The sequence below is a fragment of the Scyliorhinus torazame genome, chromosome 7 (assembly GCF_047496885.1).
Source record: "Scyliorhinus torazame isolate Kashiwa2021f chromosome 7, sScyTor2.1, whole genome shotgun sequence".
Classification (NCBI taxonomy): domain Eukaryota; kingdom Metazoa; phylum Chordata; class Chondrichthyes; order Carcharhiniformes; family Scyliorhinidae; genus Scyliorhinus; species Scyliorhinus torazame.
The window spans coordinates 238,893,708-238,921,248 of record NC_092713.1 but is presented as its reverse complement, the minus strand read 5'-3'; the positions used below and the strand labels follow the sequence as shown (position 1 = coordinate 238,921,248).

Sequence of the window (27,541 nt, the reverse complement as noted above, 5' to 3'; positions counted from 1 at the left end):
TGGGGTATCCGGGCACATATTGGCATTGCCATGGCTTACAAGGCAGCCATCTGTATGCGCATCGCACTGTGCCTATTGTGACCTGTAAATGTGCAGAGCGAAACTGGCCCTATGGGTGCCCTCTGACCCCCCCTCACAGGAACCCTCTGACCCCCAGCTAACCCATCAATGGGATAGGCGTAGTCCAGATAGTAGCCCTCAGTGCACCCATCGCGGATGCTGACCCACTGCAGGGCGAGTGGAGGGGTAGGGTGCAGAGCGTAGCCCTAACAGTGGACCCATTCACTGTGGCCTTCATCACCCCCTGGGACACTGCCTCCCCAGGGCGGGTACACCACCAGTGGCACCATCAGTCAGTCCACCCTACAGAACCATTGGCGTCATGAAGCCCAGCCTGCCCATTGCGCAACTGCTCCCCTCCATCCTGCCCCTGGACAGGTAATCACAACCTGTGCATTGCACACAGGACACGAGGCACACTACAGCTACGGCACCAACAGGTGCCCACCCTCCCCCGACCAGCCCCGTTCGCAATCCCTGCCCGCAAGCATGCCACTAGTCATGGTGTGGGTTTCTGGCACGTGGTGCCAACCTGCAAACTGGTGGCGCACTGCTGCCATGGTAACATGCGGCCCACCCAAGGATGCACCCACAGTAAAGCCCACAGGAGAGTGTGGGACAAAGGCCCGAGAACGTAATGCTGGCAGGGGTGGGTGGCGGGACAGGAGGCCCCCCTGGTGACAAGCACGAGCGGGGTCAAAGGCACAGTGTGAAGGGAAGAGTGTCAGGGAAACACCCGGGGGGTAGGGCTAGGATCAGGACGGGGACATGCGGGGTCAGGGGCTGCAGTGCAGGACAGGGCCACCGTGTAGCCTGTTGGATCTGGTTGGGCACAGGAGTACGCACCATGCTAACATATCTGCCCTTTACCCCTTGCAGAAAATGGTTTTGGTGTACAGTCGGGTGTGGTTGGCATCTGCCTGGCTGCCACAGCGCTGCCAGATGCAATGAGGCTGAATGAGCAGGAGCAGCTCATGGAGGACACCGCAGAACTGGAGCCTGCCCCAGAGGAGCAGGAGCCAGCTGTTGTCAGTGGAGAGCCCGCTGTCCAACAGGCCAAGGAGGAGGTGGAAAGGAGGCGTCGCAATAGGCCTCGTGTATACTGGCAGTGCATGTCGTACGAAGACTTGCGAGACCGAACCAGTCGCCGATGCCTGCGGTTGAACAGGAAGGCCCTGCGACATCTGTGCCAGAGCATGGAGCATCTGGAAATGCAGGGGTATAAGGAAGGACACCCTTCCCGGTGGCCATCAAGGTGACGCTGGCCCTGAACTTCTATGCCACAGAGTCCTTCTGGGCGCCAAGTGGGGACCTGTCTGGGATCTCCCAGACCTCAGTGCAGAGATGCCATAACGATGCCCTGTATGCCCAGACAGCTCAATACATTGCATTTGGCGTGGACTGAGCCCAGGTTGCCCTGGCAGCAAGATTCGCCGCAGCTCCAGGGGGTGATTGATCGGACACATGTCCCCCTATGGGCACCGTGGTGAGCATGAAGGGCTGCCCTTCATCAATCGGAAGAGGTTCAACTCCCTCTATGTACAGCTGGTGTGTGACCATCTGCGCCCGGTATTCAGGCAGCATGCACAACACCTTTGTCCTGGCACACTCGACAGTGCCTGACACCTTTGAGGCGCTCCCCCAAGTGAGGTGCTGGCTCCAGAATGCATGGTAGCACAGTGGTTACCCAGGTTCGATTCCCGGCTTGGGTCACTGTCTGTGTGGAGTCTGCACATTCTCCCTGTGTGGGTTTCCTCCGGGTGCTCCGGTTTCTTCCCACAAGTCCTAAAAGATGTGCTATTGGGTAATTTGGACATTCTGAATTCTCTCTCTGTGTACCCGAACAGGCGCCTGATGTGGCGACTAGGGGCTTTTAACAGTAACTTCATTGCAGTGTTAATGTAAGCCTACTTGTGACAATAAAGATTATTATTAAGAGTTATCTGCTACGGTTGTGGCTGAGGACATCGATCTGGAGATCTCAGGCCGACGCAGAGAACAGCTATAACGATGCTCATGCAGCGACTAGGAGCATTATCGAGCAGTGCATTGGCATGCTGAACACACAGTTCAGGTGCCTGAACCGCTCTGGAGGGGCCCTCCAGTACATCCTTAGGAGGGTCTCCTCCATCGTGGTGGCCTGTTGCATCCTCCACAATATCGCTCTGCAGGTGGGTGACATGCTGGAGGAGGAGGTGGAGGAATGGCATTTCCCGTCCGATGAGGAACATGTGGAGGAGGGCCAGGATGGGCAGGAGATGGGGCCGGGCAGGCATAGGAGGTTGCACGACATTTGCACCAGGCCCACCGTGTATGGGACAACTTGATGGCCTCCAGGTTCGGTAGCTAGTGGCCTGGCCACTGGCAGCTCAACCGTCCCATCCAACCATTACATGCCCCCTCCCCCCAATGGACAACCGCCCCCCACAATCACTGCACCCCCACCCTCTGCGAGTTTCCCACCTGCTGCATCACAGGGTGGTGGCCCTGAGTGGAACCATCGGTAGGTCTACCCCATGGGCGGAGAACGATGAGGACTTGCTCCGCAATGAGTTCTGGTGCTCCGCAACATCTGACTCCCGCTCCAGTGTCACATGCCACTGTCCGTCTGGGTGATCCCTGCATGCTGCTAGCCATTCCATCACACGGTGAGTAGTGATGGGTCACGTACTGGGTAGGCCCAACTACACGGCAACCTCGCCTCTCTGGCCCCCACGCTCCTGCTGCGTATGACGGTGGCCACTAGGGTTATCTCTGACTGCCCTGGGGGCCCTGGCCCATGCTATCCTCCAACACCCGCACCCCACATCACCGGGCCCATGCAACCCCCCCACACACACACACACCTCCCTCACCCCCAGCCACAGTACAAGTGTTGGCATGTGGCGCAGGGTGGGGTGCAAGGGTGGCTGCCAGCAGGTGGGATGCAGTTGCCCTCTGGGAGTTTGGGGGTGAGGGATGTGTGGGACGGGGGTGGTGCCGCTGGGAATGCAGGTGGTGACCCAGCATGTCTGGCCTGGAGGGTTACCAATCATAACCCAGCACTGCCTACCGATCCGCTTGGTGGGGGCTGGATGTGGGTGCGGGTGTGTGGGAGGGGGGTGGTGCCAGGGGCACGGATGTGGTGACACACCTGGGCCTCCCTGAGGAGGGTATGTAGCTTTTTCTGGCACTGCTGACCGGTCCTTGTGATGGGGCCCACGACGCTCCCTGCCTCTGCCACCTGCACCCAGGCCCTGTTGATGTCGGCGGGTAGCAGCCGGCTTCCCACCCCGGGGAACAGGGTGTCCCGCCTCTCCTCCACGGCATCCAGCAGTGTCACCAGCTCTGCACCTGCGGATCATGGGGCAGCTCTCCGGGGTGGCACCTTATCAGCTGGAATGAGAGTGTGTGGGGAGTGGAGGGCTTAGATGCAGCTCCAGCTTGTTAGGCTCTCCAGTGCCAATACCGACGTTAGCGAATCTGACGCCAGCGTGAGTTGGAATTCCACGTGGTAGGAGTGCTGACCCATTAGCATGTCCTGAATTTCTCCGAGACCGGCGCCACCAGCAGGACCCCGGCCCTAGGAGATTTGTCAAAGCCCTGACCAGTATACCTCTCTCAAATAACACAACCAAATAAAGGTTAACGGGTCATTTATTCATTTGCTTTTGATGCTGCAAACAAAGTAACTGCTGAATGGATACTTGGTTGTATTGGATATGAAGGCGCTATGTAAACATAGGGATAGAGTTTCCATATTTCTCTGCTGCTCGTTTTGTCACAATTCACCCAAAATCAACAGAATTTCAAGTGCAATTGATGTGGTGTAAATTGAGTTTCTGCAATTTCCGAACTAGTTTAAGAAAATTGCGTGCCATTTGACAGTACTCACAAAACTGTCCACCCCCCCCAGAATGAATGAATCACCATTGGGGCTTTTTATGAATTGTTCTAATTTTCTGGCCTTCAAGGAGTCTCTAAAAAAAAATTAAACAGCTTCTTTGGGCCCCAGGACACTAATAGGCAGGTTTTAAATGTTTTTGAATGTGATTTTCTTTATTTTACTACAAAACTAACCAAGCAACTAGCAAATGGTTCTATTTTTCTTATAAAAGGCATTTTTAATGATTAAAATCCGTGGTGGATCGATATTGTAATTGCAAACCTTTTTGTTATCAAACCACACCCATTGAAATATAACAAGAGGGGTGAGATTCTCTCAGCCCGGGGCCGGGGGCCGCTCTGCACAGCCACCTCCGCCGATTCTCGGCCCGGGATGGGCCGTCATAAAAACGGCGAGTCCCGCTAGCGCTGTGCACACCTACTCTCAGCGGTGGGACCTCATCGTGGAAGGGTCGGGGGGCGGCCAGTGGGGGAGGAGGGGGCGATCGACCCCAGGTGGGCCTCCGATGTCGCCTGGCCTGCGATCGGGGCCCACCAATCGGCGGGCCGGCCTCTCTGGCTGGGGGCCTCGTTTCCTCCGCGCTGTAGCCCTGCGCCATATTGCGTCGGGGCCAGCGCGCTGAAGGAAGCCACTGCGCATGCGTGGATCCCGCGGCACCCAGTACGCGCCGGGATCAGCAGCTGGAGCGGCGTGAACCACTCCAGTGCCGTGCTGGCCCCTTTTGCGGGTCAGAATTAGTCGTCGGGTCGGCCCATTCACGCCGTTTACGACAGCGTGGACACTCTGCCGCGGGATTAGAGAATCCTCCTGGGATCTTTTTAAAGTGTCTTTTTCTTCTTAAATTTCATGTCAGATTTTGCATGCAGAGGTACGCAGATGATCTTGAACAGACACTCAAGAAATAAAAATTGTTCTCAAACTGGACACAATTTTGCCAATTGCACACAAAGCGGAAACTCGAGCCCCAAACCCTTCTTTCTTTCTGGAGGATGAGGAGTCATGTGATGCAGATTTAGGTAAGTCATTACTTGTGTGTCAAGGTAATAACCACATGAATAGTAATTTAAAAGAAAAATTTAATTTGTCTCACTCCCTTGCCCTATCCCTGTAACCCCACCTAACCTCCATATCTTTATACACTAACGGGCAATTTTATTTAGCGTGGCCAATCGACCTACTCTGCACATCTTTGGATTGTGGGACTGTGCTTACCACTATGCCACCGTGTTGCCCTCAAACTTTGAATTTTGACATTAAATGTGATATATTTTTATTTTGTTTTGGCACATTTATACATTTGGTAGATTTATAATCCTAATAAGAGAGAACAAGCAACATCCATTCCTGCCTTTATTAAATTATTCCTGCCTCCCTTTCTCTGCCATGTCATTATTGTGCCACCGGTTAGCACTGCTGCCTCACAGCACCAGGGACCCGGGTTCAGTTATGGCCTTGGGTGACTGTCTGTGTGGAGTTTGCTCATTCTCCCAGTGTCTGCGTGGGTTTCATCCAGGAGCTCCATTTGCTCCCATAGTTAAAAGATGCCCAGGTTAGGTGGATTGGCCATGATAAAATTGCCCTTTAGTGACCAAAGATGTGCAGGTTAAGGTGTGGGAGTGGGTCTAGGCAGGGAGCTCTTGGTCGGGTCGGTGCAGACTCGGTGGCTGCACCTTCGGGATTCAATGAATTTCTGTCTTTCCTCTCCCTGTGCACTGCCATCTGGTCCTCCATTTCCTTCAATGCTACCCATTTCCCTCTTCCCTTCAACCCTGCTCCGATTTCCATGCTGTGAATGTTTTGCGGAGCACAGATTTCCAAAAAGAAAGTGCTGAGTCAAAGTCACTACCTGACCAGAATTTTCCAGCCATTCTCAGCAGTGGGTCTTCCAGTTCCACCAACAGTGAACCCTTGCCGCGGGTATCCCAACAGCGGGAGATGCATAAAACAGGAAACCCCACTGACAGTGGCGGGCTCATAATGGCAGCCCCCCCCCCCCCCACTGCCATGAAACAGTCCATGGGGGATGCAGAAAATCCCGTGCTCGGTATCTCCCCTTTCATGTGGAATATTTTCCTCACCTTAAGTACACACAAGTGACAAAAGATGCACATGTAAAACATACCTATTGATATTTTCAGGAGGAATGGCTGTTCCATTGTTATATACAAAATACACCTCCATAATAGCTTTTGCCGTGTTTCTGTAAGAAAAATTTGATAAAGTCCATCTTCAGCATATTGAAATTCTAAGATGTATTCAAAATAATTTTTATCACGTTGTTATAAATGTAGTTTTTTGTGACATTTATTTTGAAAAAGTTAGGCGTTGCATTATCTGAAATCTCAATTTACCTGGAGAAATTATCACAAAAGGAAGAAATAGCGAGGCATCTGGATGGAAATTGTCCCATTGGGCAGACGCAGCATGGGTTCATAAAGGGCAGGTCGTGCCTAACTAATTTAGTGGAATTTTGTGAGGACATTACCAGTGCGGTAGATAATGGGGAGCCAATCGATCTGGTATACGATCTGGTATATCTGGATTTCCAGAAAGCTTTTGACAAGGTGCCACACAAAAGGTTGCTGCATAAGATAAAGGTGCATGGCATTAAGGGTAAAGTAGTAGTATGGATAGAGGATTGGTTAATTAATTGAAAGCAAAGAATGGGGATTAATGGGTGTTTCTCTGGTTGGCAATCAGTAGCTAGTGGTGTCCCTCAAGGATCAGTGTTGGGCCCACAATTGTTCACAATTTTCATAGATGATTTGGAGTTGGGGACCAAGTCCAATGTGTCCAAGTTTGCAGACGACACTAAGATGAGTGGTAAAGCAAAAAGTGCAGAGGATACCGGAAGCCTGCAGAGGGATTTGGATAGGTTAAGTGAATGGGCTAGGGTTTGGCAGATGGAATACAATGTTGACAAATGTGAGGTTATCCATTTTGGTAGGAATAATAGCAAAAGGGATTATTATTTAAATGATAAAATATTAAAACATGCTGCTGTGCAGAGAGACCTGGGTGTGCTAGTGCATGAGTCGCAAAAAGTTGGTTTACAGGTGCAACAGGTGATTAAGAAGGCAAATGGAGTTTTGTCCTTCATTGCTAAAGGAATGGATTTTAAGACTAGGGAGGTTATGCTGCAATTGTATAAGCTGTTAGTGAGGCCACACGTGGAGTATTGTGTTCAGTTTTGGTCTCCTTACCTGAGAAAGGATGTACTGGTGCTGGAGGGTGTGCAGAGGAGATTCACTAGGTTAATTCCAGAGCTGAAGGGGTTGGATTACGAGGAGATGTTGAGTAGACTGGGACTGTACTCGTTGGAATTTAGAAGGATGCGGGAGGATCTTATAGAAACATATAAAATTATGAAGGGAATAGATAGGATAGATCGGGCAGGTTGTTTCCACTGGTGGGTGAAAGCAGAACTAGGGGGCATAGCCTCAAAATAAGGGGAAGTAGATTTAGGACTGAGTTTAGGAGGAACTTCTTCACCCAAAGGGTTGTGAATCTATGGAAATCCTTGCCCAGTGAAGCAGTCGAGGCGCCTTCATTAAATGTTTTTAAGATAAAGATAGAGTTTTTTGAAGAAAAAAGGGATTAAGGGTTATGGTGTTCGGGCCAGAAAATGGAGCTGAGTCCACAAAAGATCAGCCATGATCTCATTGAATGGCGGAGCAGGCTCGAGGGGCCAGATGGCCCACTCCTGCTCCTAGTTCTTATGTTTTTACAAAATTAACTCTGTGTACATTTGACATATGTTGTCAAGTATATATGAAACATGTCAAAGCAAAATTCATCCATCTAACATTTTTTTATAAACTTCTTCACTGAGCTCCGATCTCCAATTAATTTGTTGCTACCCTTTAGGTAAATTCTGATGATAGAATATGAGAATATCTACACTATACCTGGCTAATCTTTGTACTTTTTCATTGCTGACAGCATTCACACCTGCCACATATGGATTTGAATATGTAGCTTCCCGAAGGATCCTATAAACAGAATAAAACACGTATTGAAATATTTGTAAGGAATTAAATACATTGCCTGATTCAGCAACACCGTTGCACCCGGAGTGGATCCGTGTACAAAGGGGGAATCGTGCGAGAGCCCCAAATCGGACTCCACGCCGGGCGCCGGGCTGATCTCGAGACATTGATTCGCTCAACCCGGAGCGATATGGATCTCGCCCTCGCTGGACAAGATCCAGATCTGCATATTTAAATGAGCCTAATGTCACATTTAAATACCCAGACACCAGCACCCGGGATTCAACGGCCACACCTGCGAGACCGCGCCAGGGCACGATTTAGTACTGGTCTACACAAATGTGGATCAGGCTTAACGGCACCTCAGGGGGCCCTGCAGTGCATTAGCGACACCTGGTGGTTGGGGACAGGGTAGAGTAGTATCCTGGCATTCTCCCTGGCACTCAGGCGGCCTGTTAGTGTCATCCGATAACCTTGGCAGTGCCACCCTGGCACCGCCAGGGTGCCGCTGCCAGGTGCCACAGGCACTGCCAGGTTGGCACTGCCAGGGGTTGGCCCCAGGAGGGGGTTGCCAATTGGAGGGGGAGTGAGGGGGATTCCCAGGGGCCTCGACAAAGTTTTGGGGTGAGGGGGAGTGGCGCCGAAAGCAGGAGGAGGCTGGCCCGAAAAGGGGGGGGAGGGGGCGTAGATTGGGTTGCCGCTCAAAATGGCTCCCCAATCTCCGAACAGCTGCTGCTGCCGGCGAGCTAATGTCGCCAGCAGGAAATCTCGAAGTGCAGCCTCAGTGGAGAGAAACTCACCAATGCCGAAAATAAATGTCAAAGTGGCGTTGAACAGCAGAGTATTTCTCGGTGCTGTAGCTGCTGAGAAACGATCCGCTAAACATGCCCAAAAGTGGACTTTAACTTTCATCTGCTGAATCGCGGCCGCAATGTTTAGTTACACTTTAGTGCAACCAGCGTCTATTTTGAGAAGAGGCTTGATAACTTACGCAATTATTTCATTCATGTTTCGCTGAACTTCATCGGGTGTTACACCAAACTCTAATCGGGTCTTGTAACTCTCATCCACTGTAATTAACTGTAAAGACGAAAGTGTTACAACAAGAACAATCATTTTTTTTTAAATTTAGAGTACCCAATTCATTTTTTCAAACTAAGGGGCAATTTACTGTCGCCAATCCACCTAGCCTGCACATCTTTGGGTTGTGGGGGTGAAACCCACGCAAACACGGGGAAAATGTGCAAACTCCACACGGACATTGATCCAGAGGCGGGATCGAACCTGGGACCTCGGCGCCGTGAGACAGCAGTGCTAACCACTGCACCACCGTGCTGCCCAACAAGCACAATCTTAGTATTACAGTTCCATGTTCACCAACAAAAGACATATGTCCTGGTGCCACAATATCTTAAGGTCAGCGAGCTGTGCGGGCCAATTGTGCAACTCTGTGGAGTTCACTGATGAGGACCTGACAAATTCCCGCCAGCTTTAAGATGGCCATAACATTTAGGTAAGACAAAGAGGGAAGGAAGAGACAAGAAGAGGGGGCTACCCTGGGTCAGCAGCAACAGTTCACTGTATTAATGTGGCGTCAGGCTTGATCTGCAGCCTCAAGGACTGCTGGTTAGGCCATTGTAGATCCGGGAAATCTCGTCAAAACATGTGCAATCCATGCTCTGTCTAGAACTTACAAGTATAGAAAACAAGGCCGACAACAAATGCAGGTGTAATAAGTCCACGGAGGCAGAAGTGCCTTCAACAGAATTCCTTTTATTAACAAAACCAACAACAGTACGACCATGTGGATTCAGCTTGCTGTCTTCACGGGCGTGCAGAGGAGCTGACACTCCCTGTTATATACAAAGAAGAGGTTCCGTGATTGGCCCACTAATCAGGGAACCGTATTCCAATTGGCCAATCTCAAAGGCCTGGTCTAAGTCATTACAGCAGGGTATTCATTTCAAAGGCTAATTTCAAATGACTTACCAGGGGTGCCTAAAAAAAACAATTTAGCAGCAGTTCAAATTCATGCATGGATTAGTGCCAGCCATTCATTGCCTTTCTAAATTTCTCATCATTGCCTTTGTTCCATATCCATAAAACATTTGTACTAATGCTGAATTTCTCCCCGAAAGCCCTTTCAGGTTGACATAAGGACTAGATAGAATGATAGGAACTGGGCAGCTCACATAACAAAGCTTCACATGGAGCATTGAAGAATTAACCGGCTGATTTTGAAAAGGGCTATTTTTTAATGGCTGCCAGGACCAAATATTAGGGATACAGTCCCAGAATTAGTGCCTTTCACTTAACTGATTAAAGGTCCAAAATGCTGGCATAAGAGGTTTTACTTTCAAAGTTTGGCCCAAACAAACAAGGCACAATAATCAAAATGGCCTCTTACTTCCGAGCAACCCAAAGTGCTATTTTTAGACTGGTGCACTTTTTGAAATGCAACAAAGGAGGTCAGGAAGATAAATGGAGTAATGTATGTCAGTTAGTCATTTAAATGGAATTTGCCATTGGGAGCCAATGGGGTGGATTCTCCCCAGCCCACCACCGGTAGGGATACTCCCGATTCGGCAGCAAATTGAGCGTCACGCTAAAAATGGGATTGGCGCCCACGAATGCACCAGCCTCCGCCTGTGGCTGCAGCGAGTTACATGCTTCGCACTGGAGGGAAGATGCAAATGGGTCATTTGGACACATTTTCATCCGGTTAACAGGTTGCAAGCTTGATTCTCCACTGCCCCGTGATGCTCTCACCCTCCCGGCCAAGGTTCTCACTGTGAAGTATTTTCAATCTTGACTCTGTCATGGACGATCCCTCAGTGGGTCAAGTGGTGAGTATGTAACGTAGGCGCCCTCATGCGTACGTGTTGTCGGAGAGGTGACCGTAATTCCTGTGGTGGCTAGGGGGATGGGGGGTGGGGATGGGGGGGGACGGAGGATGCCCCTACTTGTCAGTGGGGGGTGATGGGCAGGAATTGCATTGTGGGGAGGAAGGGGGCCAGCCGCCAAACCTCAGTATCAGGCCGCTTGCTCAAAATGGTGAACAAATAGCAAGATTCCAGCTCCCCCATGCATACATTTGCATTGCAAGGGAGAGTGAATCACTTCTGGGCGTCACTCCTAGTGTCAGAAAAGAACAGGAGCGATTCTACTCTGGCAGGAGAACTTAGTCTCCCGAACAGAAACTGCAGGTCACTCAAATTAGTAAGAGAGAGGGAAATTCTGATGGTGTTTAGAACAGGCAAGAAATGGATGCAAGCAGCTTCCGACTTCATCTCCCTTCACTACCTGACCCAACTCCACTGCAAACCAGAAGGAAAACAGGAGGAGAATCTCACTCAGCTGAAGTGTCAGTACGATTTGGGAACCAAGCCAAGCCTGCTTTCTTTGCAAAAAGTACCAGCAAGATAAAAAGCGGCACAGTGGTTAGCACTGCTGCCTCACAGCGCCAGGGACCCAGGTTCAATTCCAGCCCTGGGTGACTGTGTGGAGATTGCACTTTCACTCCGTGTCTGCGTGGGTTTCCTCCGGGTGCTCAGGTTTCCTCCCACAATCCAAAGATGTGCAGGTTATATGGATTGCCACCTAGTGTCCAAAAGGTTAGGTGGAGTTACTGGGTTACGAGGATAGGGTGGGGGTCTGGCCCTAGGGAGAGTGTTCTTTCAGAGTGTTGGTGCGGACTCGATGGGCCAAATGACATCCTTCTGCACTATAGTGATTCTATGATTATCTATGAAAAAGACATTTCAAGTTGCTAGAGAGCGGGAAACCATTTGTTTGCTGTTTTCTTTGTCTGAACCAAAACTGACCAACATTCTATATATTAACTAATTTAACCATTCAATGCACTAAAGGTGACATGAATATCATAGCAAATTGAATAAACTTTATAATACTTACATTTAGGTCACGTGTTGCAGATAAAGTGGGCTTGCCTCCATCTCTTGCTTCGATGGTTACTTTGTATTGTCCTCTTAATGTTTTGTCGAGTGAAGATTTAATCCTGTAAAAACATAACAATGGACCACTTTAAAATCATGAGGCAAGAAAGTTCGAAATCATATTTTAAAGAGTAAATGTGCTGTGAGGTTGTGTGTTACTGCATGTGTTAGGGAGAGTGGCAGTAGTTCGAAGTTCGGGCTGGATTCCTTGGTTCCTCAGTCATGTGTCTCTCAGCGGTGCGTGCCATTCACTGGTGGCAGGATTCTATACTCCTGCCCTTGTCATTGGGCTTTCCCATTGAAGCCACCCCACGCCGTCAGGAAACCCGCAGACAGGGGTGTGTTGCCGGTGGGAAAAGAGAATTACAACAGCTGGAGAGTTCCAGCCTTCATCACAAGAATGATATTTAGCGAACTGATTGATCAATTAAAGTAAAACGTATAATTATTATTATGGATTTGTAACTTTGGAAAGAATCCTGAACAGCAATAATCAAAAAAAGATACGGGTCTCTGATCTCCATGCATTGTTTGCTGATGGCATCATATTGTCATTTGCGGGTCCCTTTAAGAAATGGGTGTTTATCAAATAGCTGCAGTGATGTCATTGTGTGGGTGGAGACGGAATGTGATTTTGGCTTTTATTTTCGTTTTGAGCTGGAAGCTGCTTTGTGTCTTGGTTTTGTTTGCAGTTGGGAGCTGCATTCAAGCAAGGAGGTGTATTTTGATTTCTCTCTCTGCAGGCTAAAGAATGTCTCCAGACCGCTTGATAATTTAAAAGTGATACCTGCTTTCTTTGTAAAGAATTCAAACCTACTGTCTTTGTTTAAAAGGTTCTTTGACTTATGGATGTTGTTAGAAAAGTTATTAAAGGGTTATCGATACAGTATTGTATCTGTGGGGATTATTTGTGTTGGTAGTTCATCAACTGTTTACTGTGTGTTTATAAAATGTTAACTGGATTCATAGAATAAACATAGTTTTGTTTTAAAAATACTTAAGGTCTCTGTTGCATCACACCTGGAAAGTGGGCCCTTGTGCTCCCCTTAACCAAAATCTATTAAAAGTTGTAGGTCAGGTGAATTCCATGATATACTTTGGTGTTCTCTAAGTCCTGGCCCGTAACAAATATCAAGGTTGTAACACCAGGGACGGACGGGATAGCAACTAAGAAAGTACATAAATTCAAATGCTTTTTTTGCATCGACTAATGTCCTGTTTATTTGTTATTTCTGAAACAATCGTAGTAAATCCAAAGGAAGGACTTTAACATAGAATTGTGTGTCGGTGAATTTTAAAGTGATGAGAACAATTAATGAGAAATATCACAATAAGGTGACAAAATTTCTGCAAATCTTTGGAGTGTTTCAAAGGCACCTCCAGTCATTACCAGCATTTTGACAAGACCGTGCACCCACTGAAAAAAAAACTGGGGGAAAAAAACTGGGAAAAGTTAAGAGAAAGGAAATCCAAGATTCAAGCAAGTGATGGCGCAGTGCAGAGTTTAATGGCTGCTGAAATTGAAATGTCTTTTCATGAGGTTGGCACAAGGACGGTAGTCCTCTACGCAACTGTACAGTGCTATCTCATTATGTTGGCATTGTAGCACCCCTACAAGAAGGACAAGCCAAACTTCAGATCACAGCTGAACAGTACTGTTGTTGCATGTGCCAGCACATGCTGTATGTGACCTTTGTAATAAATAGCACAACTTCATCTAATTTCCTGTTGACTCTGAATCTGAGAAGGTAATTCACTGACAGACTCCTATGTAAGGGCTGCAAAAATGTTGCCAGCATTTTGGACTCAGCCAAACAGGCTATGCTAGCCCTTAATCACAATAGCATGCCTTCTTTCATGCAGTGTCACCTAAAGAATGACATATTGGGCTGGAAACTCCATTCTGGGATGCCCGGATCACGTTTTCTGATGGGTCGGAAAATCGGGCATGGGGCAAAATCGGGATTGAAGTCGGGCAATGATCCAAACGCGATGCTCTGACATCCACCCCGCCACCCCCCATCGCCCCCCCCCCCCCCCTGTGCTGCTGGTGGGATCAAGGCCCAGAACCATGTGCCAGCAGAAGGATGCAAATGTCTTAGTGGCCCATTTGCATCCATTTAGTAGGCCCGCCACCCTATGCTCCAGCCCTCTCTGATTCTCCGGTCCCGCGGTCAGGAATCCCATGGGCACCGATCACTTTTGGTCTCACGGGCATGGCCCTAGCATGGTGGGCCTCGCAGTAGGCCAAGGGAGTACCCCCCCCCCCCACCACAGGAGTTACCCCCTTGACCCATCATGAGGGCCGCCACGCCAGGGCCACACTGGTAGAAACCATTCGAGCCCAGTTCGATTCCCTTGGGAATCCCTCATATTCCACTCCATGCATAAATTTGCAAGACAAGGGACACTGAATTGCTTGCTCCCAAAGGGATCGTAAACCAGTAGCAATTCACCTTCAGCGGGAGAACATAGGGCTCGATTCAACTAAAAGGGAACAAAGTCCCATAGCGAACACTTTTAGCCATGTGATTCCCAGCGCTCGCAGTGCCGAGAAACACATGGCTATAAAACGCCACTCGTGTTAAATAAGGGGCCTAGTCGGAAACATGCGGCCGAGGCCTCACATAGCCACATTTTGTCCACTGAAGAGCTCCACTCGCCGGAACTCTTCTGTGCAACAAGAGGCCCCCAAAGCGACCCCTGACCCACCAAAGCCCCAACACACTGGGTTTCCCTTCACATGGAGAGCCTGCCTGCAGGGGCGAATTGGATCAGGAATGGGCTCCCTCCTGATCAGGCACTCTGTGGCCCACAGATGGTCCTTAGCATTGGCAAGGAATATTTCCACAGAAACACAAAACCCCCACCACCCCTCGCCAAGGTAATATCAGCACCCTTAAAAGAACAGGAGCCCTGACATTGGACAGTTAATTATTTGATTACCGCGGAATCTGCTTGGGGATCCTGGAAAAGGCTAGGACAGGGCTGCTGTCAACACTGCAACCTGCCATCAATACCACTGCCACCCTGACATAATTCAGCCCTACGAATGGCTAAGTGGCAATAACCTTAACATTAGTCCAAACGCAATGACCTCTTCTCATCACCTCGTAATGCTGAATTTACATTTATTATTTGTCTGCAAAAATGGGCATTCCCTGAATAGAGACAGAAAGGAAGTACCCATCTCTTTGAATTTATCACTCCTGTCACAGCTTAACCCACCCTGTAGAATCATATCAGAGCTGAAAGTCGGATTATCTCCTCCTGAGTGCATGTTGTATGTCTGTTCAAAGGCAGCAGGGCCTTGTACAGAAAATCTAGCATGGATTTTTTAACAATATAAGAACGGCCTAGTTGTGCTACCAATAGTTTCCTGTTATTATAGTCACATTGCTGCAGTTTTGCAATGTGCATTGTTGTCTTGCAATCATTCATTATATGAAATAATAAGAAAGAGACATTACTTGATAGTTGCTGTGTATTCACCACCAACAAGGGTAGCTCTTGAAGCTTCAAATACATCTGGCAATTTGTTTTCTTGCCCATCCGAAAAAATGAAGAGAACTTTGGTGACAACAAAATTAATTTCTGCATTCTTTCCGGTATCATTGTCACTTGCCTGTCAAGAAAAGCTTTGTGTTAGTTTACATCTTAATTGATACCGACTACAGGCTTACAATTGATTTTAATGGTCTCCTCAGTAGCTGCTCTAATAAGGCACTAGCCTTTCAATGCTAAACTGCTAGGGTTCAGGTTCAAATCTCTATATTAGTTACTATTAGGATACTTGATGGGGATTCAAGCAATCAAAGAATATTCATCAGCTAAGGTGAGTAAAAACCAACAGGAAATACAGCGGACCTTGCAAAATCTTTGCTGTAATGAGTTATGTGGATAGGCTGGAGAAGTTGGAGTTCTTCCCTTTAGAGAAGAGAAGGCTAAGAGAAGATCTGACAGATCTGTTTAAAATCATGAAGAGTTTTGAGCGAGGAAAAAAAGAGAAACTGTTTTCACAGACTGAAGGGTCAATGACCAGAGGCCACGGATTTAAGTCATTGCCTTAGAACCAGAGGCAACTGGAGGAAAATGCGTTATTTCTTTTTGTATCAAGAGGAATACACTGATTGATGGAGTGCTGGATACACATTCAATCATAACCTTGACAAGGGAATTTGATTAATACTTGGGATGTGAAACTAACTGAAGTGCTCTTCAAAGAGTCGCATCCTTAGGTTGCATGACCTCCTTCAGTGTTAGGCTGTTCTATGATTTTACAAAATGATATCTTCTTGTCAGCATATGCAGCAGTGATCATTGAACAAAACAGTCTTCATGCAGACCACTGACTGAATAAGGGAACCTTATTCTCGGATCTGTTTCATGAACGGACAGTTCTCACTGATCCTACAGAGAACAAGTCAGACTGACAAGTACCGCAAACATGGTATGTTGGGGCATATTTCTAAATATGAAAAATACCCTTCAATCTAACAAATCCATCTTTGTTTCATTGATACAAACCCACCAACCTACTGTTTTGTCAGAGGATAATAAGTCAGTGAAGGATGCATATGCCTAATGCACACATGCATTATTCTTGTGAATGCTACTTTACACAGGCATTAACCTGTTTAAAACAAACATTTAAAACAAATAGCATAATGCCTGTACAACAATAGTATATATTTCAAGTGCATTAAACATCTGAGTGTGAACTTTCCCAATTGCGAGTTCTACCCTTCATTAATCGTAATGCTCTCTCTCTCTCTCTCTGTCTCTAATAATGCCCCAGATATTTGAACCTCTTTATTTAGGTAACTATTTGCCTTCCGTGATTATGAGTAGTTCAACACTATTATCCTTTAAAACTAAGGATGCCAACATTTGAGATTTACATTCTTTATAAACATTTGATACTTTCAGGGGTGGGGACCAGGACTGAATAGCGCCCGACTGGAGTCTGCTCAGCGAGGGTGGTAGATCCTGGGAGCCGGTTCGGTCTGGATTTGACAGGTTTAAGTGTGTTACTAAACTCTCATTAACTCTGCAAGTCTTGCAAGTCTATCCAGATCGCAATGTCTCATGAGATCTTGATAGATCTCGCAAGGCGCAATGACCGTCAGGGATCCCAGGAGAGGCTCCTCCTCGGATCTACCAGCCAGTAAATCACACCCTTTATCTCATGATTGGATCGGTTAGCTGTGGTTGTTGATGCGAGCATCAATTCACTCAAGGACTCGTGTCGGAGTAAAACAGTGGTTTTAATTAACTAATAACTTTGCCTGCCTGCGGCTGGTACATACTGAGGACAGTCCCACAGGCCAGCTACTCTTAAGCTCCTTCAAAGGGGCGGAGCCATGGGCGGAGCCTGTACATGCTCCAACATCTCCCCCTGTGGTGATGCCATACAATGGCCCACAGATAAAACCCACAGGGTTAATAACATAGAACATAACTGGTGAATTAGCTGTATTTACAAATATAGACCATAACTGGTGAATTAACTGTATTTACATTCACCACATTCACCCCCTGTAAAAAAATAAAGTCCGGCGGGGGTGATGGGTCACAAGTTCAGCCGGTCCGGCGCCCGGATCGTACGATGCGACCGCCGAAGCACTGGTGTTGCAGCCGCTTCAGGTGGCTGGGGAAGTGGGTCTGGTGCAGCCCCAGGGGTGGACTCCGCGAGCGGCTCTTCCTGAGCTTCATTCCTGCGGACTGGTGTGCCGGGTGGAAGGGAGCGCGGGAGCCAAATGGGCGCAGGGGTGCTGGGCATGGGAGAAAGAGCAGGGTACGGTGCGGGGGGTACTGTGGACGTAGTGGTGGCAGAGCCTGCAGGCGCAAGGTCTCGGAGGGAGACGGTATCCTGTCGACCATCGGGGTGCTCAACATATGCGTAGTGCGGGTTTGAGTGCAGGAGCTGGACCCTCTCTACCAGGGGATCGGTCTTATGGGTCCGAACGTGTTTCCGAAGGAGAACCGGACCCAGTGTCATCAGCCAGGGTGGGAGCGAGGCCCCTGAGGTAGTCCCCTGAGGGAAAATAAACAAGCGATCATGAGGAGTCTGGTTTGTGGCCGTGCAAAGGAGAGACCTAATAGCATGGAGCGCATCGGGGAGAACTTCCTGCCTGTGGGAAACCGGGAGATTCCTGGAGCGTAGGGTCCATTGCACGGTCTTCCAAACCATCGCGTTCTCCCTCTCCACCTGTCCGTTTCCCCGGGGGTTGTAACTGGTAGTCCTGCTCGAGGCGATGCCTTTACTGAGCAGGTACTGACGCAGTTCGTCGCTCATGAACGAAGAGCCCGTCGCTGTGGTGAAACAGGGTGAAGACGCTGCGCAGGGCTTTGATAACAGTGGGGGTGGTCATATCGGGGCACGGGATGGCAAACGGAAGAACTCATCAATAATATTGAGAAATTGGTATTGCGCTTATTCGAGGGGAGGGGCATTTTGAAATCGATACTGAGGCATTCAAAGGGCCGGGACACCTTCACCAGGTGGGCCTTATCTGGTCGATAGAAGTGCAGTTTGCACTCCGCACAGATATGGCAGTCCCTGGTTACAGTTTTGACCTCCTCGGTGGAGTAGGGCAGGTTGCGGGCCTTGATATAATGGGCGGGCCGGGTGACCCCCGGGTGGCAGAAGCAGATATATACTATATCGTAATTATAGGTGGAGAGTTTGATTCGCCACCTCAAGATCTTATCGTTCTTGATTTTGCCCCACTGCATATTGTCGAACACGAAGGCTACCGATCGTTGGTCGGTGATGAGGGTAAACCTCCTACCAGCGAGGTAGTGCCTCCAGTGCCGCACGGCTTCCACGATGGCTTGAGCCTCTTTTTCGACCGAGGAGTGTCGCAGTTCAGAGGCGGTGAGGGTGCGTGAAAAAAAACGCAACCGGTCTGCCTTCTTGATAGAGAGTGGCAGCGAGAGCGACCTCTGATGCATGGCTCTCCACCTGAAAGGTAACGGACTCGTCCACCGCGTGCATCGCGGCTTTGGCGATGTCCACCTTGATGCAGTTGAAGGCCTGGCGGGCCTCAGCTGCCAGAGGGAAAAGGGTGGCCTTAAATAGTGGGCGGGCTTTGTCCACATACTGGGGGACACACTGGGCGTAGTAGGAAAAAAATCCAAGGCACCTCTTGAGGGCCTTGGGACAGTGAGGGAGAGGGAGTTGCAGGTAACTCCCTGTCAGGAGGAGTCAGGGTCGGGCCCTAGGACTCCGTTTTCCACGACGTAGCCGAGGATGGCCAGGCTGGTGGTGCGGAAAACACATTTCTCCTTATTATAGGTGAGATTAAGTTTTTGGGCGGTTTGGAGAAATCGGTGGAGGTTGGCGTCGTGGTCCTGCTGATCATGGCCACAGATGGTGAAGTTGTTCAAGTACGGAAACGTGGCCCGTACTGGTCCACCATTCGGTCCATTGCTTGTTGGAACACTGAAACCCCGTTCGTGACGCTAAAAGGGACCTGGAGGAAATGAAAAAGGCCGTCTGCCTCAAACGCCGTGTAGGGGCGATCCTCCGGATGGATTGGGAACTGGTGGTATGCAGACTTCAGATCCACCGTGGAGAACACGCGGTAGTGAGCGACCTGATTGACCATGTCTGCAATCCGGGGAAGGGGGTACGCATCAAGTTGCGTAAACGGGTTAATGGTCTGGCTGTAATCAACCACCATCCGAAGCTTCGCCCCGGTCTTGACGACCACCACCTGAACTCTCCAGGGGCTATTGCTGGCCTCTATGATTCCTTCCCGCAAGAGACGCAGGACCTCAGACCTAATAAATATTCTGTCCTGCATGCTATATCGCCTGCTGCGAGTGGCTACTGGCTTGCAATCAGCGGTGAGATTAGCGAAGAGGGAAGGAGGGTCAACTTTCAGAGTGGCTAGGCTGCACACAGTGAGTGGGGGCAGGGGTCCGCCAAAGCTAAGCGTCAGGCTCTTGAGATTACATTGAAAATCGAGCCCTTAAAGGAGGGGGGCGCAGAGGTCTGGGAGCATGTACAGCTGGAAATTAGTGTACTCAGCGCCCTGTACCGCTAAGGTTACCAAAGTGCACCCTCTTATTTGTACCGAGTGTGACCCGGAGGCGAGGGAAATTGTTTGTTGCGCCGGGAATATCGGGAGCGAGCAGCGGCTTACCAGATCCGGGTGGATGAAACTCTCGGTGATCCCGGAGTCAAACAGGCAAGGTGTCTCGTACCCGTTAACCCGGATGGCCAGCATTGAGCTCTTGAGGTGCTTGGGTCGCACCTGGTCCAAGGTGACTGCGCTGAGTTGAGGGTAACCGGCGGCATGGTCGGCTGTGCTGGGGCGGCCCCCCGGTGACTGTCCGAGCAGGTCGTATGCGTCGAGCGGCATGATGAGCGGGTTGACGCGCAGCACAGGCCTGGGGTAGTCTCTGGTCGGGAGCCCATAAGGGGTCGAGTGTTCGGCCGGAAATGCAGTGAGGCTCTGGAAAGCGACCTCCAGTGAAGTCGCCAGTTTCACCATCTCGTCCAGGTCCTGGGCCCCTTTCTCGAGCAGTCGCTGCCACACGTAATTTGATCTGACCCCCGCAACGTAGACTTCTCGGACGGCAAGCTCCATGTGCTGAGTGGCCGTAACTGCCTGATTGTTGCAATTGCGCGCGAGGGCTTTGAGGTCGCGCAGATAGTCGTCGAGTGACTCCCCGGGGCGCTGGCGTCGATTAGTGAGAATCTGTCACGCATAGACCTCATTCACAGGTCGTACGTAGATGCGCTCGAGGATTGCGAGAGCGGCGGTATATGAGGTGGCCTCTTCGAGTTGCACAGAAATGCGGTGACTCACCCGTGCGTGGAGGAGACTCAATTTTTGTTCGTCCGTGACGGATGGCGCCGACGACGTGGCAAGGTAGGCCTTGAAACACCGCAGTCAATGTGAAAACATTTCCTTCGCCTCCGCGGCCTGTGGATCGAGCTCCAGCCTGTCAGGTTTGAGGGCTGACTCCAAAATCGGTTTTGTTCAGATAGTTAATTAAATTGATGCGACCACTCAAGGACTCGTGTCGGAGTAAAACAGTGGTTTTAATTAACTATTAACTTTGTCTGCCTGCGATTGGTACATACTGAGGGCAGTCCCACAGGCCAGCTACTCTTATACTCCTTCAAAGGGGTGGAGCCATGGGCGGAGCCCATACATGCTCCAACATCCTCCAACATCTCCCCCTGTGGGTGAAGCCATACAATGGCCCACAGATAAAACCCACAGGGTTAATAACATAGAACATAACTGGTGAATTAACTGTATTTACATTCACCATAGTTGTTATCAGGCTCTAGAGTGTCATTTTGAATTGTTATACCACATAATTGTTTCACAAAAGCCAGAAAAATCTAATCAAATCCACAGTCTGAAAACACTCCAAAAGCAACTTTATATTCATGCTGATGGGATGATCATTTCTTAATGTGGTTAATTTTGTACAGAAGCAAAATATTATGGATTCTGGAAATCTGAAACAAAGCTGTTCTGAAGAAAGATCCTTGACCTGAAGCACTTACTCTGTTTTTCTTTCTCCCCAGCTGCTGCCAGACCTGCTGAATATTTCCAACATTTTGGGGTTTTTCCACTGTCTACAGCAGTAGCTGGTGACTGTAACCTGTGCCGACCTCCAATATGAAAAAGACTCTCTTTAAAAGAGGTCACATGCCAAGGGTTCTCTTTACAGCATAGGTTTCATGATAAAGCATTGTTTCCTGTGTCTATCAGAAAACAGCTTTGCACTACAGTATATTAATGCAGTGAAAATGGGCACCGTTCCTTCAGATTTGAATGGTGACAATGTCAGAAATAATCTGTGCGGCTATTTTGCTTTATTTTGGCACAAATTAAGCACTTCTGGTTCAGGTTTCATAGTTGAGCTGGGTTAGTACGAGAGTATGTTTGGTGCTCGTGATAGTTTGGTATTAGAAAGGCTTCAACAAACGTGGGAAGTAAACACTCTGTGAAGACTCAGGGTAGTCATAAATCTGCACCATTTTCAGAATGGTGCTTCAACTGCAAGTACAGTGCCACTTCTACACCAACAATGATGTTTATTAGTACTCACAGTACGTTACAAAAGATGAACAACATTTAGCGTAATTTTAATGTACCTTGACTGTTGCTACTTCAGCAGAAATTGGTGCTAATTCTGGCACGATAACTGAAATGCAAGATAGTTTGATTAGTGACTGCATCTCAAAAACAGATTTCATGTATCTTAAAAAGGAAACACCTTTTCCTTAGTGGCCATCACATTGTGCAGTCACCGAGGTCACTTTTGGTTACTTTGGGTGACCCAACAGACAGAGTTCACTGGTCCTTCTGCTTATTCCTGCAGCATAGAGGCTGCCACCGTGGTTAAATTCGGGAGGCATGTTGCAGGGTGTCATGCACGTTGCGTATCCCAATGCAACGCACCAATTAAGGCCTGAAAATTGGGCTGCGGCAGTCACTGGGGAGGTAAACTCCAGAGCTGGGGAGGCTCCTCAGGTGGCAGAGGAGCAGATTACATTTGTGCGACATTGAGGATTACTCTTGCCCCTCGGACACCTATCACTTGAACCAGATAGGCACTTTGGCCACCCAGTTATAGGCTCCTTTCAGAACAGAGTCGGACATAGTTGAGTATGTTAACAGAGTAGCAATGCTGCAAACTTCATTTTGACATTGCTCACTTTGTGATGCCAGCCAGACCTGGTGAAAATCAACCCCACATTGTGAAACCTTAGACTCGTACCAGAAAGTTAACTGCAAAAGCTGTTGTATTTTTCTAAAAACTGTTTGTTGACTTTAATGTCTTCAGGGCATCAAAAGGTTGGCAATAAACAGTCTTTCATCTGTATTGTCCACATTTCAGTAGCAAATACAACTAATAATATTACAATGTATACTTAAAAATCACTGTACCTGCAACACTGAAGGGAAAGGAAATAATTTACACTTGGGAACTCAACAGCGAACTGGGTACATCGGATTGGCTGCCTATACATAGTGCACAATTTTCCTTTAGATTGACTTCAGGGGAAAGGAAAGTTGGGCAGCGCGGGTACCACCATCTTTCGCCAAGTGAAAATTACTCCCAAGCTTTATCCGCTATAAGTCAAAAAAATTAGACAGTAGACATAGTACAAATTAATATTATCTGATGTTGAATAAGGGGAAGAACCTGTGTATTATGCTTGTGTCATCATCATGTGCCCGCGGCATGTGGTTGCAATTAACACCTTTTGTAGAATTCAGTACAGTTATGGGAAATGCAGCAAATTACTGCAGAGATTAGCATTATTTTAAATCAGTCAGCCTGCTTCCAGCAGCGTGAGCAATTTGAAGCCCAGTAAAACGCAGGACTCATTGTTTCAATCAGAACTTGAGTGAAACGATCAGACCACTCTGGCTGTGGGCAATGATTGACAACACCAGTTATGATTGACAACACCAGTTTTGATTGCAGGTCCTTAAAATGATTACAATATGAATAAAATGAATGGGTCAACATCTTTGTTATAAAGCAAAACAAGGTTTTAAACAAATACATTAATTAGCTTTAAGTAATATCATACAATGTTATTTCAAAATAAGATGACATACCAGATACTCTTTCAAAGGCAAGAAACACAGGTACGTTGTCATTCACATCCACAATGTTTATTGTAAGTTTGCCTGTTTATGGTTAAAAATGCCAGGTTAAAAATGCTTCATATGGGAACTCCAATTCTAATTCATTTATTAAACTAAGCCACTGAAGGCTCTTTTTTTCAAGACACAGTATATATGATAGGATATACGTTAAACCTCACAATTTTCTAATCAATAAAGCTTAGCCAGGCTGAAAAGTATTAGTGGCAGGGACCCCCGGGAGATTGCCCACCTTGTCCAACAGGGGCTGGCAAATGACGAGACAGAAAGGAGGAACTATAAATTATAAATACTTGATGATTAATTTAGCAGAAGCCTGCTTTCAGGCAACATTAACGGCAACAATAATATTTACATGGTGTCTTTAATATAGAAAAGGTCTTATTCCAAACTGGACTTGCTCCTTGTACCAAATGACTGAGTGAACAATTAAAATCTCCTAGAATAATAAGCATTTAGATGAGCACTTGAAATGCCATTGCATAAAAGGCTACAGACCAAGCGCTGAAAAACGGGTTTAGAATAGTTAGGTGCTTGATGGCCGGCACAGACATGGTGGGTTGAATGGCCTCTGTCTGTGCTGTACAACCCCATTTGTTATGTTACTCCACAAAATAGCTTTAACTTCCATTTCACTCCCACAATTAGGGGGCCTATTACTAATGCAACAATCCCTTTCTTAGCTTTGCTCTCTAACATGATAATGGCTTCTGTCTGTCTCAGGAGATAATGGACTTCACCCAGGGTGAATGCCACTTCTGGGTTGAACATCATCTGTTGTGGATATAGAAGCCGATTTGTGAGTGGCAGTCCCTTATACAGCTGACACAGATGAATAGCATGATGATTTTTCCTTCCAGCCATCTCTTTTCCGCCATCTGGTCATTTTTTTTGTCCTATGCGTTTCCCACGCCCTTCCTAGTTCTGGTTAGCATAGACTCAGACTCTGGTTAAGCTGAGCTCTCACTTACAGATGTCCTTGTATCACAGATGCGTGGGTGACCTTTTGATCTCCTGCCATTCATCATGGAGCATGTCTTTGAGGATGCGGCTGTCGTCTATCAGCTCACATGACCCAGCCATCGGAATCAGCGTTGAGTCAAGAGGGCAGACAGGCTGGGGATCCCTGCACGCTGGTGTACTTTCACATTGGCCATCAGGAGATGCCCAATATTTGTCTGGGGCAGTGGAGGTGGAAGCTGTTCAACTGCTTTTCTTGACTCGAATAAGTTGTCCCTGTCTCACTGTTGTATGAAAGGGTGCTGATGACATAAGCCTGGTACATATGGAATTTTGTATTTTTGGTTACTCTGCTGTTCGTACACACTCATCTTTGACATGACTGATGTGGCCTTAGTAATCTTGATGCGGATTTCAACAGCCAACGGCCGATTGTTGGTAATTGTTGATCCAAGGTATGTGAAGCTGTCAATAACCTCCAGACTGAGATTGTCAATGTTGATGCAAGTTGGAGTCTCTAACTCATGGCCCATAATTTCCCTGAGGCTGACTGTCAGTTCAAACCCCTTGCAGGCCCAGAAGAATCGATCTGCAAGGTGTTGCAACTGAACTTCGGTATGGGATGCCAGGGTGGCAACATCAGCAAACAGGTAGGTATACCATACTGAATATCTTTATTGATGATATCTGTACTCCCTACATATATAGTCCCTCCTTCACTAATATAGCTCCTTTCTCTAATAAACCTATTCTCCTAAAATTATATTAGAACCTAAAATATTTATTTTTCGCTTCTCCCCCAGTTTCACCATAGTGCCCACCAAGATTGGATGCTTTTGCTGAAGAGATTATTGGATTTCCAAGGCATTCATAAAGACAATATTAAGTCAGACATGTGCAGGGGCTTCATCATGCAAAGTGGTGAATGCCTGTTTCAGGAATGGCACTGCACGTCAATGATATTAGTCATTACCAATATGGCTGGCAACACACTTCCAGCTTGTAATGAGTGTGCACTTCCTGTATGACTTACCAGAACTTCTGGGGCCACTTAGCACCTGAAAAACACGTGCTGCACTGCTGGATTTCTAGGCCTGAGGTGTTGTGTCGATGTCAGTTGATAGATCGGGATTTTGGGTCTTGGTGGAGTTGACACAGCCAAAGCCAATTTTGGTTCTCAGCTCCTTTACTCAGACCTTTGCACTGTACTTCTTCCACAATGATCATAAATATAGTCCAATTATTCAAAATATATTAAATTGAACAGAGCTCTCACTTCCTGATATACTGCACATATAAAAGACTCTAGGGTTCCAATTGCTGCTTTGCCATCAGAAGTGGAATGCCGTTACAAACTGGAAGTGTGCCACCAGACATATTGGTAAAGATCAAAAACATTGGTGTGCAATGCCCTTTCCTGAAACAGGCATTAGTCCCTTTGCATGGTGAAGGTCCCGGTACCTGACTGAATCAATATGGCAGTTTATTAAAGCTTTGGAAATCCAGTAATCTCTGCAACAAAAGCATCTAATTGTGGTGGACAGGTAGCGTGTGTGGGGGTGGGTGAGAAAAGGGGGTTATATCTTTTAGCACCACTGTGTCCTGCTGTTAACACTGTCCAAATTCTAGTGGCACAGTCATTTACAACGTTGGAGTGCAACATTTTCACCTTTAAAGATACAACAAAGTAGCTGCTGAAATGAGATGATTGAAATCAAAACAGCATCCAACTACTCCGACAGGGAAACTGTGAAGGCCCAAAGAAAAACGTCTCCACAATTTCTGTTCCTTCACTTGGGGAACAAAGTGGCTGGGTGAAAAGGTGATCCCTCTGAAAACAACTTTGTCTCAAAGACAAAGGAAACACATACAACAATAGACTTGAGCATGAGAAAACTGTCTTACCAGTAGTGGATGGATTATTTTTTTCTGTGTAAAGGTCAGTAACGCGAATTGTAATGTCCGCCTGATCATACACCTCGTAGTCAATAACCGAAGATTCATTCACATAGAGTGATCCATTGTCATAAAGTCCAAACCAGTATCGGCATGGTGCATTCGGTCGAGCATCAATAATTTTAGATTTCAAACAAACCACTGACACCAGTTGATAAATTAATGAGTGATTCGTATCAATATCACTTGCAGTTATGTTCCTCACTATTCCAAGCTGGGTGTTATTTTCCATAACATCCAAATCCTTCAGTGAATCCGGATCTAGTACAGGAGTCTCATCATTCATGTCCAGTACAGACACATAAACAGTTGCAGAGGCTGATTTAGATGGAAATCCTGAATCTGAGGCACTGATTCCTAAAGTGTAAGATTTTGGTCCTTTGTCATAGTCCAGTGCTATTGTTGGATCGACAGTAATGTTTCCTTGGTACTGTTTCGGATCGATTTTATTGATTAACATTGTTCTTATCAGAAAGGTTCCTGTGCTACCAGTTTCAATACGGTATATCACCCGGTTGTTGATTTCTGTTGCATCATTGTCACTTGCTTTAACCAATGTCACAAAGGCTCCTGTATGAATGGCAAGAATAAATTTAAAAGGTGACCATATTGCTTGAAGAGATGCTACCATTAATGCAGTCAATCAAGGAAAACATTTGTATGTCACATTTCTTTGAACTGTAAATTATTGAAGGCATTACTGCTTTATTTTGTAGCCTTTAAATTACAAATAAAATGGTAAAACAAGCTGATGATAATTTACTCAAAACATATACAATTATTAATCTCCAGTGTTATGTAGACAGGATGATTCATTTTGCTGTTAAATGTTTTTATTTGATTGAAGGCTGCGTTCTCCCGAATTTCTGTATGCAATTATCAATCAAGTGCTGAACAACAATCAAACAGATAATAAAATTACAAAATTGCAGAAACAAAGTACAAACATTGGGCGAATCTTCTGGGACAAAGTCTCGCGGCTGGGGTGGGAACGGGAGTGTTTCCTGCCATGGAGCCTGCTGGGAATTTGCATCATATTGCGTGATCCTGGCCTCATTAATAATGTATTTGGGAGGTTCC

General features: G+C 47.4%; 1 protein-coding gene and 1 long non-coding RNA gene across 4 annotated transcripts in view; one reads left to right on the top strand and one right to left on the bottom strand.

Annotated features, from left to right (window-relative positions):
* The window catches only part of cdhr2 (cadherin related family member 2), a 349,352-nt gene that overhangs the window by 34,356 nt on the left and 287,455 nt on the right, over positions 1 to 27,541 (bottom strand). For all 3 annotated transcript variants that reach the window (XM_072512189.1, XM_072512190.1, XM_072512191.1), the window contains 8 exons: positions 26,411 to 27,031; positions 23,498 to 23,569; positions 22,021 to 22,070; positions 15,362 to 15,516; positions 11,851 to 11,953; positions 8,927 to 9,015; positions 7,855 to 7,938; positions 6,069 to 6,146 (listed from right to left, as the gene is read on the bottom strand). In XM_072512189.1, the coding sequence (XP_072368290.1) occupies positions 6,069 to 6,146; positions 7,855 to 7,938; positions 8,927 to 9,015; positions 11,851 to 11,953; positions 15,362 to 15,516; positions 22,021 to 22,070; positions 23,498 to 23,569; positions 26,411 to 27,031 (1,252 nt within the window). The remainder of the gene's footprint in view (positions 1 to 6,068; positions 6,147 to 7,854; positions 7,939 to 8,926; positions 9,016 to 11,850; positions 11,954 to 15,361; positions 15,517 to 22,020; positions 22,071 to 23,497; positions 23,570 to 26,410; positions 27,032 to 27,541) is intronic.
* Positions 1 to 27,541, top strand: part of LOC140426915 (uncharacterized) — a 79,022-nt gene that overhangs the window by 41,672 nt on the left and 9,809 nt on the right. The window contains exon 2 of the long non-coding RNA XR_011948343.1: positions 4,800 to 4,962. This is a non-coding gene — a long non-coding RNA (uncharacterized lncRNA). The remainder of the gene's footprint in view (positions 1 to 4,799; positions 4,963 to 27,541) is intronic.